Source organism: Sinocyclocheilus anshuiensis, unplaced genomic scaffold (genome assembly GCF_001515605.1).
Source record: "Sinocyclocheilus anshuiensis isolate Anshui unplaced genomic scaffold, SAMN03320099.WGS_v1.1 scaffold284, whole genome shotgun sequence".
Taxonomy (NCBI): Eukaryota; Metazoa; Chordata; class Actinopteri; order Cypriniformes; family Cyprinidae; genus Sinocyclocheilus; species Sinocyclocheilus anshuiensis.
Window position 1 is genome coordinate 1,960,407 of NW_015554266.1, and position 21,934 is coordinate 1,982,340.

The following is a 21,934-nucleotide window of genomic DNA, read 5'->3' on the forward strand; positions in this document are numbered from 1 at the left end:
ATTTATGATTAATAGATTGGACACACATGCCACATCAGTTACCATGGGGATTGCCATAATAATTGCAATTAAATGATGACATTTTACAAAGAAACTTGTCTCACACATTGGTCTAAAATAAATGTCAAGGAACCATTGTGACCTTTACCAGAAAAACACAGGAAAACTAAAGTATGTGTAAAAAAAAAAAAAAGACCCTCAGATGTATAATGTCAGACTGATAGAGAACTCTTAAGTGCATGGAATGGGAATCTCATGGGTGTGAAGCAGTCAGTCTCTCACAGACTGTCCCACTATGACCCTCATTTACTCCAGTTATCATGGTTTCCCAGGTAACCGAGTCAAGAGCACTTGTGTGCTCTGCTGATAACCCCATGACTCACTGCTAACCACAACCAGTTCACCACTAACCCCAGACAAAAAGCAGAGAAAACACAGCAGACTCGCTCTGATCTTATCAAGACAGGTGTCTGACTGCCACAGATTGAGGCACGGATCATATGAAGAGCTCTAGGAACAGTGTGTTTAATGCAGACAGGCACAAGAGAGTTTTTAAGAAATCAGCAAATTAGCATTTCTCTTATGTGGAATAGAAAAACTGTTGTTTAGCAGAATGTTGACTGTCCACCTCCAAAAAGGACATTTTCAGGAAGCACGTTCTCATTTGTGGTGAACTATTCCTTTAACTTGTAGCATTTGAACACAAACAGGACTTGCATGTGTAGGAGTGTGGGAGGTCTGTTCATTTACTCTAAACTCAACCTACTCATTACCTGTATTTAACTACACACTTGAAGACATTTGGTCACTTCTCACCCTCCATTACTTAAGAATTGCAAACATTTCAGGGTGAGGCAAACTAACATCACCAAATATGGGTAATAATAACAATCTGTCTCAGAAAACATCCAGTATGTTGATATCTCATTAAAATCGATGATCCAGGTTTATCAGAGCCATATGTTTGTGTTTAAAGTGTTTAGCATGTTCCACCTGATCGGCATTTGAAGGGTGAAATCCAACTGCACCAATCAGAGATCAACTTTCACGCATATCAGAAAATCTGTGAGTGATGCTTTAACCAATCATCACGTCAGATCAACTTTAAACACTCATCGAATGCAAGGTAAATTAAATTATTTCCTTGATAAATCTACAAAGCAGTGCACGAACAGAACTGAAACACAGTCCATCACCTGAAATACAATACATTTGATATCACTATTACCAACTACCTCTGATTTAAGTGCCACATGAGATGGTGACCTTCCCATAGACCTTGGGCAGAGCATGACTCATGACTGCTCCCCAGCCTGTGAGGGAAGCATCTGTCATAAGCGTTACATGACGACAAAGAGCTCCCAGCACGGGACCTTGAGACAGGAACCAAGGCTTCATCCACATGACTAAGGCACAAAGGCATCGCGTGACCTTGATCAAGCGAAATGGGTTGCCCCTCTCGGAAAACCCTTTGGTCCTGAGCCACCAATGCAAGGGTCTCATGTACAGCAGGCCAAAAGGAATTACGCTGGATGCAGCTGCCATCAGACCCACTAGCCTCTGAAACTGTTTCACAGTGAGTGACTGGCCTAGTCTTATACTGTTCATTTGCTGCAAGAATCGAATCGATACGAGCAGGAGACAAACGTGCCAGCATCGTCATCATATGCCACACCATGCCAAGATAAATGGTCCTCTGAACTGGAGAAAGCATACTCTTCTTAGCGTTTAGCCTTAACTCCAGCTCTGTCATATGAGCGAGGACGACATCTCGATGCCGAACCTCCACATGCTCTGATTGAGCCAGAATCAACCAATCGTCGATATAGTTTAGAATGCGGATGCCCTGGATTCTAGGAGAGGAGCCAGAGCTGCATCCACACACTTGGTGAAAGTGTGGGGTGACAGTGCTAGGCCGAACGGAAGAACCCGATATTGGTAAGCTTTGCCCCCAAAAGCGAACCTCAGGAACTTCCTGTGTTTGGGAAGGATGGAAACATGGAAGTATGTGTCTTTTAGATCTATGGTGACAAACCAGTCCTCTGACCTGATTTGAGTCACGATCTGTTTGAACGTCAACATCTTTAACTTGAACGATTTGACAGAACGGTTCAGATGGCGCAGATCTATAATCAGACACAACCACCAATCCTTCTTCGGAATGACAAAGTATGTCTGAGGAGGTTGTATAACCCGGACTCTCTCGAGAGGGGAGGAACAAGTTCTATGGCCTCCTTCCTCAAGAGAGTGTCTACTTCTTGTGCCATTACCAGAGCCTGCTCGGGACCCACTAGAGTGGGGATAACCCCGTTGAAACGAGGCGGACGAGAACCAAACTGGATTCTTCAGCCCATTTCTACAGTCTGCAGGACCCATTGTGAGACATTAAGCAGAAGGCAAGGCAAGGTAAGGCAAGTTTATTTATATAGCACATTTCATACTGTAATAGACATAAAATGGGGAACACCTGGAATCAAATAAACCTAATCAGGACAGGAACAGGAAACTAACCAAATATGGGCGTAGGAAGGCACATGGGGAGCAAGACAAACAAAACACGGAACAAAGTCTGACACATACACAATGGTAATTCAAAGTGCTTTACATAAAAGAAAAGAAAAAAATAATCACAACAATAAAACAAGGAATTTGATATTATTGATATTTTCAGAAAAGAAGGAAGCAAACTCATTGAACTCACAGAAGTCTCCAAGCTGCCAGAAAGCCTACTAAGGGAACCAGTCTCTCAAGTCTCTGAAGCGGAAACCCGGCAGGGACCATCCGATCTGACTGCATTGGAGGACACTGAGGAGAGATGGGCACCATATGATGAGATAACCTCCGCTCTTCCCCAGAGGAGCCTGTCCTAAGAAGCCTGGAACCTTGAGTGTCAGGACCTCTTCGTCGAAGTCTTCCTAGAGAGAATGACAGTCCTCAGATCCATCTTCTCTCTAGAAGGCTTTGGCTGAGAGCGCCATCCCGTTCCCTGATTTTTTTTGAGGGGGACACAGAAGCAACGCTCCTTTTCTGCTGCACCCTGTATGAGGAGCTACCCGATGGCTGCCTTCTAGACTCCTGGAACCTCTTGACAACAGAGCTCACTGCATTGCCGAAAAGGCCCAAAGAGACTTCCAGGAGGAAGAACCTGTCCTTCTCTTTCATGTCGGACAGGTTCAACCGCAAGTGTCTACTTCAGCCTGGTATGCCTGCAAGACTGCCATAGTGTGCAGGCAAGGGCCAGCCTGACCCGCTGCCATGTAAGCCTTACCCACCAAAGCCAAAGTGGCTCTTAAGGGCTTGGATAGCACTGGAACCTTCAGGGATGATGCCGCTTTCAGGGACAAATAGCTGGCCAGCGTCTGTTCAACCCGTGGCATCATCCCATAGCTGTTGTCTTTCAGCCCTAAAATGTTGGAGTAATTTGATACATTGGGGCTGAAAAGATGAACTGAATACAGCCTTTCCCATGATCTAGACGTGTGAAGGTCAGGGAAAAAGATAAGGCTCCGGCTTGGAGGAGGTGACTTGGAGCACAGGAAACGCTCATCCAGTTTACTTTTAGGACGAATTCCCTGCTCTTCAGCTGGCCACTCTATCTTTAGCCTATCAACAGCGCGAGTCACCACCTCCAGCAGCTCCTCATACTGAACACACTGAGGTGATGAATCCTCAGTCTCACTCTGTTCCATGCTCGCCACATCAACCTCCTCAGAGGAAGAGAGGCGAAGCATAGTGCCCTCCCTCTGGGGGGAAGAAACCGCAGTGCAGGCTTCCGAGCCCAGAGAAGGAGCAGTGGATCTAATAGGTGAAGGTAGAGAAAATGCCATGCCAGTCTCTAACCCCTCTGCCAGATCCATTTGCAATCCCCAAGATCTCAATCGCCACTGTGCCTCAGCAATAGCGGGACCGGAACCGCGGTAAAGATAAACTTTAGTGCATTTGAGATATATTTCCTTTCATGGTATTAACGAATCAAAATAAGTGATTCTTTAAAGCACAACAAAATATTATTAAAACATAATGAAAATGTACTTTAAAGTAAAACTTTTAATTTGAGATTATTAGAAAGTGCGTGCTTAAAAGTGTGTTAAGAAACAGTCATGAAAGTGTGCTCTCTTTAATTAAACCTAATTAAAGTGTTATTTTTTATATTAAGATTATTATCTGCAGGTACAGTTTTTTTCAAATATATACTTTTAAGATTTGAGGTACACTACAAGTGCACAGAGTTTATCACTTTGGAGTCATAAGGTTCAGAAGAGAGAATAGAGAGGATTAAAAACAACCAATACGGTGCTCATAATGACTGAAACTGATACAGGAGTAAAGTCCGTTTTACTGTTCAGCGTAATGAAGGGTGTCATCTGTGCTGCTCTCTGCCCTGTGTTTGGCCTGAATCTGGCCCCCGCTTGGCCTGGGTTTGGCCTCATAGCTCTTTAGCTCTTTGGTTCTGGTTCAGATCTTGATTTGGCCGGGTCTGTTGTCTGTTTTGCAGGACTGACCCTGGCCTGATAAAGCCTGAGCTGAATCCAGGCCCAGAGCTGCCACAGGCACGCTGAAAGAGGCTAATGGAGAGATATTAACTGCTCCTCTGGGCAAATATCCAACACTGAAAATACTCGAAGAAAAAATACACACTGTGTATAAAACTGTACAACTCTGAATTTATGGTGAACTGTTGACAAATTGTCTCTTTCAAGCATCCTGCACTTTAAAATTATGGATGAATTACGGCACATCTAAGAAAAAACATGAAAACTATTTATTTATTTACTAGTACTGATGTGGTACCATGGTAAAATTATGACATCATATGGTAATAACATGGTACTCTGATATATCACAGTATTTTACCATGTTTATTTAGCTTGGTGTTTGCCATACATTGCATTGCAAAACTGCTATCTAAGTAGGCAACTTAGTGAGAGTGTCTGCGAGAGTGTAGACATGTGAGCATTCATCTACCTGCTGGACGTCCTGCTGGAAGACACAGAGCTGCAGTCTCTGATGCAGACGGACTTTACGGTGCTGCCAGATGCTCTCCAGACGTCTTTGGTGATGCAGGACCTCATGGACCACATCCAGAATACAGTGCACGGCTTTAGAGTAGTTAGCTGATGCAGTCAGAGACTCTGAGTTACCGGGACTCAACGGCCGCTGAAGAACGTCCAGCAAAGCCTTACCATCCTGACTCACCTGCAGAGAGAGAACGAAATGAGAACTATTAATCAACAGGGATGCATTAATTTGAGCAAAAGTGATGGTAAAGACAATCAAAATGTTACAGAATATTTCTATTTCAAATACTTTTTTTTTTCTTTTGAACTTTCTAATCTTCGAAGAATCCTGAAAACTGAATCATGATTTCCACAAAATCTTGAATTGTAAAAACATTTCACAGTATTTTAATGTATTTTTGTGCAAATAAATGCAGCTTTGGTGAGCATAAGAGGCTTGTTTTAAAAACATTTTGAAAATCTTACTGACCCCAAACATTGAATTGTAGCGTCTTTGTATGAAGTGGCTTAAAACGGTGTTCATTAAAACATTTTGACCAAACAGAATCTGTACCATTCATTTTAAAATGTTTGAATGCAAAAAAAAAAAAAAGTTATATTTGATTGAGTGAAACTCACCTTAATATTGTATTGTGTACTGAGGTCAACATGACAACGTGACAGTGAATGATTCTATGTTTTAAACGAGATCTACAACAGAGCACATTCTCTAATGTGTCGCGCCGCATCCAGTGTAGACCATAGATATGTATATATACATATACAGTATATCTATGGTGTAGACAGCATCACTAATTATAATGAGTTCTACAGTATTTTGTCGTGCCGCGCCGCTCGCGTCCGGTGTAGACACGGTGTAACCGTGGACGCGAGACATTGGTTTTGCTTTGTTTCACAGAACTAATTGTTGCCTGGGTTGCGTACGTATTTGTGGGGCGGAGCTATCAAAATAGGGGCGAGACCCTTTTGGGGTAGGGGCGTGTTTGTTTTGGTGATTTCAAATGTCAACATTGGCTACCAGAAATCGCTTACCCCACCTTTAAAACAACTTAAACTAAAACTAATGAATAAAAACTATTCATACTTATTTTTTTTTTTAAGTAATAAAAATGACAAAAACAACTGAAATTACTAAAACTAAATTAAATTAAAATGAAAGCAAAAACACAAAATATAAAAATAAAATCTAATTTAAAATATTAACAGAAATTATAATATTATATCAAAGATACTAAAGCAACACAGATTTGAAAGGGCAGTTAATGTTTTTAGCCATCAAATTATGAATTTACCAAACTATTTTCCAAACTAAATGGTTTAAAATATACCTGATTCACTTTTCTCCCAATAATTTCAACATTCTAATAATATTATTTATTGCAATCTCATTAAAAAAATTAAAACAAACAAACGAATGAATGAATTCTGGTTGTGTCATTCAACATTTTTTGTCATTTTTGGCTTTGATTTCTAAAAGGAAATCAGATGCTAGGAGGTGCATCAGCTAAACAGCCTAAATTTGGAGTAAATTCAAATACAGGATATCGTACAGAGTTGAGTTCTCACCTCTGTATAAGCTTGAGTGACCTGTTCATAAAGCGTCTGATGGTGATGAATGGCCAATTCCAGATCCTGCATCTCTGACGGCAGCCCGCCCTCACTGCACATCTTACACCACGCTTCCACACCAGACAGAAACTGCACAAACACAGACCATTAGAAACTATTACACCACTGCCACCATTGTTTTTAATAGCATTTGCCTGTTCTGAGAGCTACAGATGAGAAACACAGATGATAAATAAGAAATCAGGCACCTCCTCGGATTTCTGATGGAAGACAGCAGACATGGCGAGGATGGTGCTGCGTTCATCGAGAGCGGCGGCAAAGCTCTTCCACTCCTGATCGAGCTGCGTGCTGATCTGTTTGATCTGCTGAGACGCGTAGTGACCCGCCTCCGACAGCCGCGATGCCACCGACATGATGCGGTTTATGTTCACATATGCATTCTGGAAAACGTGAGATCGGAGAGCATCATTACATGTGAAGGTGGGAGCAATAAACAAACATGACCTAAGAGCAAGCTGTCATATAAACTAGTGAGAATCCAACGTCAGGGTATTTAAATAAAGCAATAAATCACTGGCGGATGTGCACTACAGAGATTTTACCAGAGATGAGGGAACCTGAGAGATCACGTTTTTAAAGTGAGGTCACATTAGTAAAATTTAGGCGTCATTTTGCAGGCAAAAAGGTACAATGTCCATTGTCAATAGTGTAGTGATGTGTGAAGCTCAGCTAACATGAGTGAATTTTTTCGCCCTTTTTCACTTACGATCACGTAGATTTCTACTGAAATGGCTGGATTTGTTACAGTAAATGTGACTGCACCTTTAGGCACAAGGCCCTTATTTGACCTAACCTACACTCTCAGAAAAAAAAAAAAGGTACAAAAGCTGTCACTGGGGCAGCACTTTTTCAAAAGGTACAATTTTAGCACCTTTTAGATACCAGTATATACCTTTAAGGTACCAGTATGGATCCTTTAGGTACAAAGTTGTACCTTTTTAAAAGATACAGCCCCAGTGACAGCTTTTGTGCCTTTTTTTTCTGGGAGTGTTTGACAAAATAACGGTAATGCATTTCCTAATGTGGCTTACTATTTTTATAAAATCCTCTCAACAACATGATAAAACATACCTATGTTCAATAAATATAATAAACAATTAATAATTGTTAAACAAATGTTCATTAATTGGAATAAACAATCCTTTCATCAAATAATATAATTCATTAGTTGAACTGTATGAATGTGCATATACAATAAACAGTATACAATATTTGAAGCCATATATTAAGAGAACTAAAGGTAGAACAAGCCATCCGTTTAACCAGATCAGAGTAATGACACCATGAACACAAGCAGACTCATATTAGAATCAAAGTTAATGAGGCATAAAACAACAATCATGTTGGGATAAAGAAGAGGAGGATGAATGAGCAGCGTGAGTGTGTTTGTGTCTCTGAGCTCAGATGATTGGGAGGTTGATTAAAGTGCTAGGAGGAATTCTGGCTAGCTGAGCAGACTGCAGGAGCTACAGAGACAGCTCTCTGAACGACATCCGGTGAGCATCAAAGAACCAATCAGACTGCATTAGCTGCATAAAGGCTGGCAGATGACCTCTGCTATGATGATGGGAAGCTGGTTAAGCTGGTATGTTCCTCAATATGACTGGGAACAGTTGACCAGCTCACCCACCTCCTGAAGGGATAGTTCATCCAAAAATGGCAATTCTATCATCATACTCACCCTTGTGTTGTTTCAAACCCATAAGACTTTCGTTCATCTTCGTAAAAAAAAAAAGACTATATATTTTTACTATATTACTAAATATAATGTAGAAACTTTAATTTTCTGTAAAGCTGCTTTGCAACGATTTGCATTGTGAAAATCGCTATACAAATATACTTGAATTTAATTTGTAATATTGGTAACACTTTATTTTAGGGTCTCTTAACTAGTTGCTTATTAGCATGCATATTACTAGAATATTAGCCATTTATTAGTAGTAATTAAGCACATATTAATGCCTTATTCTACATGACCTTATTCTACATCCCTAATCCTACCCAATACCTAAACTTAACAACTACCTTACTAACTATTAATAAGCAGCAAATTAGGAATTTATTGAGGGAAAATTCGTAGTTAATAGTGAATAAATGTTCCCTATTCTAAAGTGTTACCGTAATATTCATCATTTTTGTTCTCACAATCAAAAAGCTTCCAATCATTCATAAAAACATTGTGTAAGCAATCCATATGGATTGAACGGTTTAATCCAAGTCTTCTGAAGAGACACAATCACTTTATTTGATAAACAGAATTAATTTAGGTTTTTTATTTTCTTCATTCATATAAACATTGATCAATGCATAAACATTTGGTGCTTTCAAGTCCTCCAGGGAAGTTTGTATTTACGAGTTCGAAAGTCAAAAGTATTAAAAATTACTTTGGTCGGAGTAATATGTCGATGTACCATTTCTACATAAAATTCAACATGATTTCTTAACTCAACATCTACAAACTGATTAATAAAGAGTGTGCATCGGATGTGTTTTAGCTTTTTTATGTTCTTGAGTTTCCTTCTTGTATTTATCTACTATAGGAGAGGAAGAATTGTATAAACTTGTTAAATCATCTAAACCAACAACATGTATGTTAGACCCTATTCCATCTAAGCTCATAAAAGAGGTGCTTCCAGAAGTCATAGATCCTCTTCTGACTATTATTAATTCATCATTGTCATTAGGATATGTCCCCAAAACCTTCAAACTGGCTGTTATTAAGCCTCTCATCAAAAAAACACAAGTTGACCCCAAAGAACTACTTAATTACAGACCGATCGCGAATCTCCCTTTTCTGTCCAAGATACTAGAAAAGGTAGTATCCTCACAATTATATTCCTTCTTAGAGAAAATTGGTATCTGTGAGGATTTCCAGTCAGGATTTAGACCGTATTATAGTACTGAGACTGCTCTCATTAGAGTTACAAATGACCTGCTCTTATCATCTGATCGTGGTTGTATCTCTCTATTAGTGCTATTGGATCTTAGCGCTGCGTTCGACACTATAATTGAACTGCTGGTTTTGTCTGGTCAGAGGAGAACTGGCCCCCTGACTGAGCCTGGTTTCTCCCAAGGTTTTTTCTCCATTCTGTCACCGATGGAGTTTTGGTTCCTTGCCGCTGTCGCCTCTGGCTTGCTTAGTTGGGGACACTTAATTTCCAGCGATATCGTTGACTTGATTGCACAGAGACTATTTAAACTGAACTGAGCTGGATGATGACATCACTGAATTCAATGATGAATTGCCTTTAACTGAAAAATGAGCGTTTACTATTGTCATTTTGCATTATTGACACACTATTTTCCTAATTAATGCTGTTCAGTTGCTTTGACACAATCTGTATTGTTAAAAGCGCTATATAAATAAAGGTGACTTGACTTGACTTATGACTTTGTGATGGTCACGTTCATGTGCATTCAACTTGTAAGTACGATTTTTCTGACATGGCTTGAATGCATCAGTAGAGCTCATCAAATATATTAAACAGAAGCCCAAATGTGCTTGCCTGATACACGAGAAAAACCTCATTGGTTCTCGTATGTCAATTAAGCACTATGAGCTGCCATTTATGATTGTGTCTTTACGATTGTGAATGTGGTTGTATCTCTTCAGAAGAGTTAGATTAAACTGCTCAATTCATATAGATCACTGTGGCTTTTCAATGCATGGACAAAAGAATATTCATGTGGAGAGATTATTCATGTTGCAAAGATGACTGAAATCCTTAAGGGTGAATAAATTATGACAGAAATTAAATTTTTCAGTGAACTTTCCTTTTAAAATGGTATGAATGACACACTTTCATGACAATCCTTAAAGGGTTAGTTCACCCAAAAATGAAAATTCGGCTGCGTTTTACTCACCCCCGAGGCATTCTAGGTGTATATGACTTTCTTCTCCATAAACCATAAAAAAAAGTGTCTCACACGGCTCCGTGGGGGTGAACAAAGGCCTTCTGTCGCGAATTGATGCGTTTTTGTAAGAAAAATATCCATATTCAAAACGTAATAATCACTTTAATGTAGCTTGCGCCAACAGTTGTACACAGAAGCAGCTCCGAGTTCAGCATTGCGCATGCTCCGGTGAGTCTCGTGAAAACCAACGTTTGTTAACAGGATCAAAGGAAGCAAAGTTTCCTTACTTTAGCAAAGGAAAACCAGTCTCCTCTTCGCTTATATCGAAATCCTCTGACATTCTTCTTTACAAATCCTCGTTTTGTACTTCTAATTCTTGACCGTTGTTTTGTTTTGATCTCTCCCCTGCATTTCCGCATGCGTCACTTCTGAGCGGCGCATGCGCAAAGCTGACCTCCATACGTCATCAGCCTGCAACTGCTTCTGTTTACAACAGTGAACGCAAGCTAGATTCAAGTGATTATTACGTTTTGAATATGGATATTTTTCTTACAAAAACGCATCGATTCGCTACAGAAGGCCTTTGTTCACCCCCCGGAGCCGTGTGAGACACTTTTTTTATGGATGGGTGATTTTTATTTAAGTTCTTTTGGACTGAAGCACTGCAACACCCGCTGAGTGGCATTAAACAGCTTGAAAGATCAAAGACAATTTTTAATATAACTCCGACTGGATTCGTCTGAAAGAAGAAAGTCATATACACCTAGAATGCCTCGGGGGTGAGTAAAACGCAGCCTAATTTTCATTTTTGGGTGAACTAACCCTTTAAGCAGTGTATTTTATGATTTGGAGAATTGGTCATTTGGTATAAACGTACAAATATTTATGAAATGAAGAAGTTAAGCAGTAGTGACATTCTACAAGACTAGCAAACTAAACTTCTACAAGCACCACCATGACATACCATGGAGTTCATGGCAAAGTGGTTGTGTTGAGTCTGTAGCTCCACAGCGTGCTGGTAGCTCACACCGATCTCTGTGTGGCTCTGAAGAAACAATTCCTTATTGTGACTGATCCAGTCAAACATCTACAGAGAGATAAGAACAGAAAGTCATTTATTACATATAACCCTGCACCATTCCTTTATTAACATGCTTATCTAAATGGATTCCTTATCATCTGTTGAAACAAAATGCTTAAGATTTTTACATTTGTCATTCTGTTATCTTTCCTTAGCATGTCGTATGTTAGTCTGTGTGTTTGATTAATTATGCATGCTGTCAAATTAATAACAAAGCCCCAAACGTAGTGGTGTGTAAACTTAATATAGAGAGACATTATTGGATTAACAGCGTTCTGTGTTTTAGTAGGAAAAATGAAGGATTATTGTATACAATCAGCAAGGTTTGCTGAGACGTTTGCTGTGTTGTCATGACAACCCTTCTAATTTAGATTAATCCACTTGTTGATAATATGCTGCTCTAAAGCACAGGTATCAGTTGTTTAACACAGTTTAACACAGTCTGCATCATAAATGCCTTTTTGTCAATGTCAGCATTTGCTATTCCCACCTGAGACATCATATAGGCTACGTACAGTTGCAATAAAAAGTATGATCCCGTTAGGGTTTACCATAAAATATTTTTTTCTCTCTCTGCCATTAAAGATCAGATGAAATGTTATGACAAATTTATGCAGAAAACCATGGTTCTAAATTCTAAATTCTAAAAGCTGACTTCTACAAAAGTTCTTCTACCTGGAGTCCAAACAATAAGATGTTTTATACATTTTATTGCCAATTAATGCAAAATCCATTCTAAATCTTATACTGCTGCAACTGTACATATTTTACACATCAAAGCTTTATTCGTTGCATTAATTTATTCATAAGCATGCTTTAATTAACAGATCAAAATGCAACATAATGAATAATACACAAATATGCAAATACCAAAGTCATTAAAATTCTGTCTACATGTTTCACTGCCATGGCCTCCGCTGCCTCTGAGTTATAAACAATGTATCCTTCAATACCGAATAACTGTCCTAAATAAATGTTTAATTAGAGCTGCAAATTAATTGCACTTGTAATCAAGATAAGAGCTGAGAGACAGCATACACTCTTAAAAATTAAGGTGCTTCAAAAGGTTCTTCACAGCGATGCCATAGAAGAACCATTTTTGGTTCCACAAAGAACCGTTCAGTCAAAGGTTCTTTAAAGAACCATCTCTTTCTTACCTTTTTATAATCTGAAGAACCTTCTTTCGCCACGAAAGAACCTTTTTTGAAACAGAAAGGTTCTTTAGATGTTAAAGGGTTTTTATGGAACCATTTAGACAAAAAGGTTCTTCTATGGCATCGTGAAGCACCTTTATTTGTAAGAGTGTAATTGATAATGTAGCTGACTGCCTCCATTCCTATTACATTAAATGGACGGTTTAATCTAATAGGTCTGGGCTCATTCTAAGAGAAGTTGGACTGAGGTATTAATTAGCAGAATGACTGCTCGCTCTTGGCCTTTTGACACAAGAAGGCCTGGCACATTGACAGACAAATGATTTTCAATCATGCACACCCGCGACGAGTGAAAGGTTGTGTGTGTGGTAGCTAAAAATAAACGGCTGCACTCTGAGTGAAATGAAATCATCAACACAAAGCACTTATGTGTACTCAGCATCAGACGGGCCCCTGTGAGCGGCCCCTCTGGCCCATCACCTTATGTCTGAACATTTATCGCAAATTCACTGCTATCATAAAGTGGCCAGAGTTAGTGTGAGGTCACAATTTTAACCCTATAAAGCCTACAATATCATGCTAATTTCCAAGGCCTGAAAAAAAAAAGTCTTCTGTCATCTGATTTATATACTTTTTTTTTTTTTTTATCAAGAAAAAGGCCTTTTAGTATAATTTAATCTTGTGGCTGTGAAATCTTTAATGATTTTTCTAAAGTACAACTTTTATAATTGTTAGTAATATTTCAAGATGAACACTTACTGTACTAAAGTAACTTTTTACTTTTATCCATACTTTTGTGTGTGTGTGTGCGACTTTCAGAGCTTTCACCATACAACTAAGCATTTAAATATCATCTTTCTAAGACATATTAATGATAGATATAGAGTGACAACTACTATTTATATCCATTTTATATCCACAAGAGCAAATCTGAGCATTCTCTATACCCTTTTCTTTTTATTTACCATATGATAGGTTTGGACATATTTATTTCCTACCATACTTCATTATTTGCCCCTCACAATTTTTAGATTTACATAATTCGGATCAGCCTTTAAAATACACGGACCCACTTTATATTAAATGGCCTTAACAACTATGTACTTACATTTAAATTAATAATTTGGTACAATGCACTTATTGTGTACATACATGTACACAATAAGTGCATTGTGTACATGTATGTACACAATGCACTTATTGTGTACATACATGTTTTTACATTGTACTTATATATTAAAAATACCTGCATGTAATTACATTTATAATTACACAGTTGACCCATCCCTTACACCTTAACCCACCCTTAAACCTACGCACACCAACAAACCTGTCCCTAACCTTACCCGTTTCCCACCTCAATAGCAGCAAAAGTGTTTTGCAATACAATATGAACACAAAGTACATTGTACTTAATTTTTGATGTAAGTACATAGTAGTTAAGGCCACTTAATATAAAGTGGGGCCAAATACACACACACATTTGCAATCTAAATGCATTGGGAAAAAGTGAAATAAACCAAAGTTTTGGGAACAGTTCTGGGGTAAAGCATACCTAAGCATACATAACTGCATTTTCCCCTATTGTCCAATTTTACTACTTTTTTACTTTGACTTATTTTTACTTTGACTTATTTTATTATTTTTACTATTTATTTTAAATTACTCACTCATTCACTTAATTACTTATTCACTCACTGATTACTCACTGAATTATTCATTCATTCACTCACTGACTTACTCATTCACTCACTCAATGAATTACTTACTTGATCATTGACTAAATTACACACTGACTGATTTACTTATTCACTCACTCACTCACTGAATCACTCACTCACTCATTCACTCACTGAAATATTACTCGTTCATTCACTGAATTACTCACTAAATCACTAACTCACTGTCACGGTTCATGGTCTCACTGACTCATTTTAGCCCTCTCCATGTCATTGTGGGTGTGGTTTGTGTTGCCGGTCATCAGCGCCATCAGCTGATTAGCGCCAGCTGTGGCTTATCAGCTGGCCTATTTAATGTCTGTGTTTTCTGTCCTGTGTTGTCAGATCATTTGATGTTGTTACCGTGTTCTGTTCATGTCTATCTGTTTCTGACCAGTTCCTGGAGTTTCCTTCTCTCCTCTGCCGTAGGCTTCGCTGCACGGATCCTCGAGCGTCGGCTGCCTGTTTGTGTCCCTGCACTACCCGGAGTTACCTTCACCTTTCCCCTGTCCGACTCTCGTCATCTTCCTTTATTGGGAATTCCCAATAAATGTTGTTTTTGCACATTCGCTACTGAATCCTCATTCTTTCTCCCGGACACTCACCCACTCACTGAATTACTTGATCATTCACTAAATTACTCACTCACTGATTTACTTATTCCTTCACTACATTACTCACTCACTCACTCACTCACTCATTCACTCACTCACTGAATCACTCACTCATTCGCTCACTGAATTAATCACTCGTTCATTCACTGAATTACTCTCTCACTGAATCACTCAATCACTCACTCACTCACTGAATCACTCACTCATTCGCTCACTGAATTAATCACTCGTTCATTCACTGAATTACTCTCTCACTGAATCACTCAATCACTCACTCACTCACTGAATCACTCACTCATTCGCTCACTGAATTAATCACTTGTTCATTCACTGAATTACTCTCACTGAATTACTCATTCACTCCCAAATCCACTGGATTACTCACTCACTTACTCATTCACTCACTGAATTACTTACCCATTCATTCATTCACTCACTCACTCACTCACTGAATTACTAACTCATTTACTCAATCATTCCCTCATTGAATTACTCACTCACTGAATTACTAACTCACTTACTCATTCACTCACTCACTCACTGAATTACTAACTCACTCACTCACTAAATTACTAACTCATTACTCATTCACTCACTCACTCACTGAACTACTAACTCATTTACTCAATCATTCACTCATTGAATTACTCACACACTCACTCACTGAATTACTAACTCACTTACTCACTCACTCACTGACTTATTTAGTGAGTGACGTGACATGTGGCCAAGTATGGTTACCCATACTAGGAATTAGTGCTCTGCATTTATCCCATCCTAAGTGCACACACACAGCAGTGAACACACACACACCGTGAACACACACCCGGAGCAGTGGGCAGCCATTTATGCTGCGGCGCCCGGGGAGCAGTTGGGGGTTCGGTGCCTTGCTCAAAGGCACCTCAGTCGTGGTACTGAAGGTGGGAGAGAGCGCTGTACATTCACTCCCCCCACCTACAATCCCTGCCGAACCAGAGACTCGAACTCACTTACTCATTCACTCACTCACTCACTCACTCACTGAATTACTAACTCGTTACTCATTCACTCATTCACTCACTCACTCACTCACTCACTCACTCAGCTTATTTACTTATGCCATAAACAGTCATATAATTTTGTCAACTCATACTAGGTTAAACCAGTGCTGACTCACCTTCTCTGCATCCTGTTCAAACAATCGGAGCTGGAAACACTGATCCAGCTTCAGTTTTCTTAGGTGCCACATCTGGTGCAGGTGCTGTCTGGTGCTGTGGAGTTTATCCAGCAGACTGGCGATCTTCGGAACCACACTCTGGAAGTCGGCACTTCCAGAAATACAGTTCCTCCCTGAGAAGCCATCACTGGAGCGGATGCACTGCAAGAGTCTCTGGCCCTCGTGGTCCAGCTCTTCCACTGGAGCTTTCATCACCTTCTTCTTCAGCTGAGTGTGCTCATCAGTGAGTTTCCGAGAGCCTTCCACATCCACCGGGAACTCTTTCTTAGCCAGCATCTCCTGCAGATCTTCCAGGCGGGAGAGGAGGTGAACAGCGCTGGCCAGGAACTCCTCGAGAGCGACCCGGAGCTCAATCCATTCCTCATGATTATATTCCAGAGATCCCTCAAAGTCATCAGTTAACTGAGATGGGTCCACAAGTTTGGTCAACCCCTCCACTGATACCAGGCTAGTCTGTCAGCGAGAAGGTAGAAACAGACATGTCAGTTTAGGGTGAAAGTAAGGACGGCCTGCCTCTTGTTTGATGTGAGCCATAAATGAATTATAACAAGGAAACATGAAGTCTGATATTTTATACAAACTCTCTGTAGTATGTTCACTACAAGAGAGAGAGGATTAGAAGACTAGACAGCCACTCAATAATTGCATTTTTACCTCAAAAGTGAACTTGGCACTGCCAAAGTTAGTCTTCTGTTTCTGCCAGAAGTTGTCTGGTTTGATGATGAGAGCGACGCAGATCTCAGCTGGAAATGCTTCCTGCAGGGTCTTCAGTAACGGCTTTATCAGGTCCCACTTAGAACCACGCATATCAATAATCACAGTGAAACCCCTCTTACACACGTCCTCACTGAAACAGACAAAGAAGGAGAGATTTCCATAAATGTATGCAACAATTATAAAGTAAGTATTAGTCTACTAGACTGCTAAATAAAATAAGTATGTAAATTAGTAAATAATTATAACTGGGGAAATGTGAAGATGTTATAGGTATTGGCTGGGGCTGACTTAGTGATTTTGGGGCCCTAAGCAAATAACAGGTACGGGGTTTATTTACCCCTTCACAAATTGTCTATGGGATAGTGTATTATTTTCTTTGTGTTAATTAAAGTGATTTAATTTACAACTATTTTAATCATTTAAAACTAAACCTTTAATCATTTAATATTTATAATCATATTATTATTTATAATAAAATCTTTGGAATTTACCATGTCCAGAACCAAATCATTTATGAATTATTAACATTCTAAATGGATTATATATAGCCAAGAAAGCGTGCAAAGAGCGCTCCCTAAAAACGCTCCCTAAAGTCATTCACTTTAGATCTATATAATCAGTGAAGCTCTGTACACTGCACACTGAATGTCTTCTTTACATTGTGTATACACATTTTTTGTTACATTGACTACGTTTACGTGATTCTCATAATGATATCTATAATGGAATTTTGGCAATATTCTGATTTAACAGGCATGTAAACACCTTAATCTCATATTTACCACTCTAACCAAAGTGCGCATGTGCTCAAACGTACACGGATATGTCTGTAGTTATGTTTTGCATTTGATATAAGTGGCCAGCAGCATGCCTAATGTACGAGTTTATCAATTGTGCTGTGGGGTATGCGAATAATGGCGGTAAAAATAACCTTAGCGAATAATCAGAATAATGCAAATTGCATATAAACAGGAGTGAAAAGGTTTGCTTGTGCCATGTAAGTCATTAATCTGATTATTGGAAATAATCGCATTGCTGGTGCACAGGTAAACATATAGTCAATGAGAGGATTTGTGAACGCACAGAACTCAGCACCAAACAAAAACTCTGGCATCTTGAGCGGTGACTGGATTCTAACTTAAACACCTCTGATTGGCCATTGCATTCAAGAAATCAACAGATATGTCTGTGATTGGCTGCACTGCTCACCGCTGCAAAAAAAATATTGAAAATATAAACCTCTGATGCTCTCCAGAGCCCAAACACAAATACACACCTGAACATTTGCCAAATCTGTTTCGCCAATATCAGATGTGGCCCCCTGATTCCCTGGGGCCCTAAGTGGCTGCTTACCTCACTTCTTGGTTAAGTCCAGCCCTGCTCACATATGTACCCAACATTAATGTTTTCAAGCAGTATAGTTTTCAGCCTTTTTTGGAACTGATTATGACATGATCATGAAAACTTGAAATGGTCCTGAAATCTTTTTAAATGCTAAACTTTGCCTTCTATGAACTTATAGAAAATGCTGAGAGCGTGTGGCCACTTTTGATGAGTATTCCTATCTGACTCATATTAAATGAGTCACTTGACCCAGAGAAAAGTACAATGATTGAAAGCAAGAGAGAGAGAGGGGTGAGTGTGTACAGGAGTGCTAGTGTGTCCTTCAGACCATAAAGTGCTGCACATTTGGCCTCATTTTTGCATTTAAGCCACTTTGGTACTTGAATTTCCATATAAATGCTATCACTCAGAATCTCTTCTACCAAATATCATCTTGGAGCACAACAGGGTGATTCGTTTAGACACCATTTAAAATGTTCCTGGAGGATTGTTCTCATCATTTTAAGCGGAAACTGCACGGCTTCTATTTCTGGCTCATGCTTTTGAGGTAGCGCAGAGATCGGAAGATAAAAATAACCCACCAGTGCTTCAGTGACGGTAAAATTAACAACACAGAGATTTCTGTGCACCTCAAAGAGGGAAATAAAGATGACAGAAAGTCAGTAAAAACGCTGTGTTATCACGAACTACATAACTCAAGAAAAACAAAGAACTTGCACGTTCACCAAGTGCCATCCCAGACCTCATCATCATTTGTTTTATTTTTCACAAAAAAACATTTGATTGAGTCTGTGATGTTGTACCTTTGTGTTGTTGTTGTGGCAAAAGTGTGTGAAATTCTACAATTAGAACAATGCAAGAAGAAACATTTGGTTTACTTATGGAGAGATACACATGTGGGGGGAAAAATGAGATATAGAGTCCTGCAGTTGTGACGTCACACACAGAAGACTAATTCGCCATGAGTTCCCTCCAGATTTTCTTATGGGGCTTTATAATGGGGTTTTGATATTCATGAGCAAAACAAGGTCTGTGGTAAACATAACTTGACGATAATTTGATGTTTTGTTGTACAACATAAAATGCACATGCTCATACCCCAAATGTTCTTATGGAGTTACTTATTACAAAAATGCATTTTTAAAAATAAGCATAACCTTCGAAATGTGCGTTTTCACTATGAGTGTGTAATTTATGTTGTAGAACAAAACTTCCAAGTATTATTATTATTATTATTTTTTTTTTTTAGCAGATGTTTTTATCCAAAGCGACTTACAAATGAGGACAATAAAAGCAGTCAAAACTAACAAAAGAGCAACAATATATAAGTGCAAATGACAAGTCTCGGTTAGCCTAACGCAGTACATGTAGCAAGGTGTATATACAGTGGGTACGGAAAGTATTCAGACCCCCTTCAATTTTTCACTCTTTGTTATATTGCAGCCATTTGCTAAAATCATTTAAGTTAATTTTTTTTCCTCATTAATGTACACACAGCACCCCATATTGACAGAAAAACACAGAATTGTTGACATTTTTGCAGATTTATTAAAAAAGAAAAACTGAAATATCACATGGTCCTAAGTATTCAGACCCTTTGCTGTGACACTCATATATTTAACTCAGGTGCTGTCCATTTCTTCTGATCATCCTTGAGATGGTTCTACACCTTCATTTGAGTCCAGCTGTGTTTGATTATACTGATTGGAGGGGTCTGAATACTTTCCGTACCCACTGTATATATATATACATATTATACACACACATACACATATACATACACACACACACAAAGAAAAACAAGTAGAAAAAATAGAAAGCTAGTGTTTGTTTGTTTTTTGTTGTTGTTTTTAAAAAAATAATTATTAATTATAATAAATAATTATAAATAATATTAATAATAATAAATAATTATAATTATAAATAATAATTAATTATTATTAATTTATAATATTATCAATTTATATTTACCACAGACCATGTTTTACTCATAAATTTAAAAAAAAAAAAAAAACATAGGAAAATTGTGAGGCAGCCCATGGCGAATTTGTCTTAACCGTGGCACTCTATTGTAGCCTTGCAGAATTTGTTCCCATGATTTGCCAGCTTGTTCCCTTGTTTTTGTTAAACTGCGGCCACATTGTACTAATTTGTTTCTTTGTAACTCATGACCATGTTTAAACTAAATTAATGAGGGAGCAAATTAGTTCAACATGGTCACGATTCACCTAAAACGAGGCAACAAATTAGCACAACGTGGCCATGATTTAACTAAAATGCAGAAATTAATTAATAAAACATGGCCATAAATGAATTTACTAAATTCAATTAACAAATTATTAATTTATGGCCATTATATCTATTTTTTCTTCTGCATGTCATGATTTCTAAATCTTATTGATTGATTGATTGATTGATTGATCGATTGATCGATTGATCGATTGATTGTTCTTTTTCATACTTTGCAATTTTGACCATGTTTTATTTTTCCAATATTATATTTGGTCAATTGTCCAGGAGCTTTTTTATTTATTCATTCATTCAAGAAAAGCCACTTATACTCACATTTGGTTAATTTCAAATCCAGTTTAGCTGCTAATAAACCCGCTGTTCCAAACCCATATCATTTAGTTTTATTTATTTTTTATTTGTTTAAACCCCTTGTTCAAAGTATCCTTTCAGAGCTACATTCTACATTCTTTAAAACATCTCCTTTTGTGCTCCACAGACAGTCATAAAAGGTTTGGAATGACATGATGGTGAGTAAATGATGACAGAATACTCATTTTAAGGCGAACGTGAATGCAGACAAGGATCAAAAGAGCGTGTCACAAACACTATATCATATGCCAGCGCAGGAAGCACAGGTCATGAATCATAGCCTGAAGGGGGGTTAGCAAGCGGACTCAATAACATTGATTTTCCCTCTTCACCAAACCAGCAGCCTGCACTGCTTTACACTGATCCATGCGACACTGATGATGCAAGCGCTGCTCCCGAGTGGAAATCGAACTGGGCCGGGTTCTGTGTCTACTGTGTTATTTATACATCCATAATGGATGTGGATGACTTGTTCTTCTTGCTAATGAGGATCTCTTTTGGTTGACAGAATGGAAGGTCCAGTTAATGCAAAGGGTGGAGGAACAATGCTTTGAAAACACGTCAGGCAGACCCTCCTATAATAAACACACATGTTCGAGACACTTAACCACGTCATGAAACAGGGTAACTGATACCTCTCAGAGAACCAGCATCGCTCTTTTCATTTCATCTGCATGAAGTTTAAAGCTGTTTTGCGTTAAACAGCATCTGAAAGGGACAGAAGCTCAGATGCCTGTGGGCACCGACACATCAAAACACTGTGAGCTCTGATGATGAATCATGGCTTGTGGGAAAGGCTTAAAGAGATGGGGCTCTCCCTCCCTTCAGTTTCTTTCTCTCTTTCTCCTAATTAAACTCGTATTAAGTCCATCTTTGTTCACTGCTTAGCTCACAGCTTTGATGCTGACATCTGAGGGCAGTGACAGCTTTGATCAGTGGCCCAGTGAGGTCAGCTGCTTTTATAACACCAGCCCGAAACACACACAC

At 38.8% G+C, this 21,934-nt stretch overlaps 1 protein-coding gene across 1 annotated transcript in view; it reads right to left on the reverse strand.

Annotated features, from left to right (window-relative positions):
* LOC107671282 (kalirin-like) overlaps positions 1-21,934 on the reverse strand; it is a 188,577-nt gene that overhangs the window by 75,359 nt on the left and 91,284 nt on the right. The window contains exons 4-9 of the mRNA XM_016464176.1: positions 16,940-17,132; positions 16,226-16,738; positions 11,467-11,589; positions 6,836-7,027; positions 6,585-6,716; positions 4,966-5,196 (exon numbers count right to left, since the gene is read on the reverse strand). Coding sequence (XP_016319662.1) covers positions 4,966-5,196; positions 6,585-6,716; positions 6,836-7,027; positions 11,467-11,589; positions 16,226-16,738; positions 16,940-17,132 — 1,384 coding nt within the window. The remainder of the gene's footprint in view (positions 1-4,965; positions 5,197-6,584; positions 6,717-6,835; positions 7,028-11,466; positions 11,590-16,225; positions 16,739-16,939; positions 17,133-21,934) is intronic.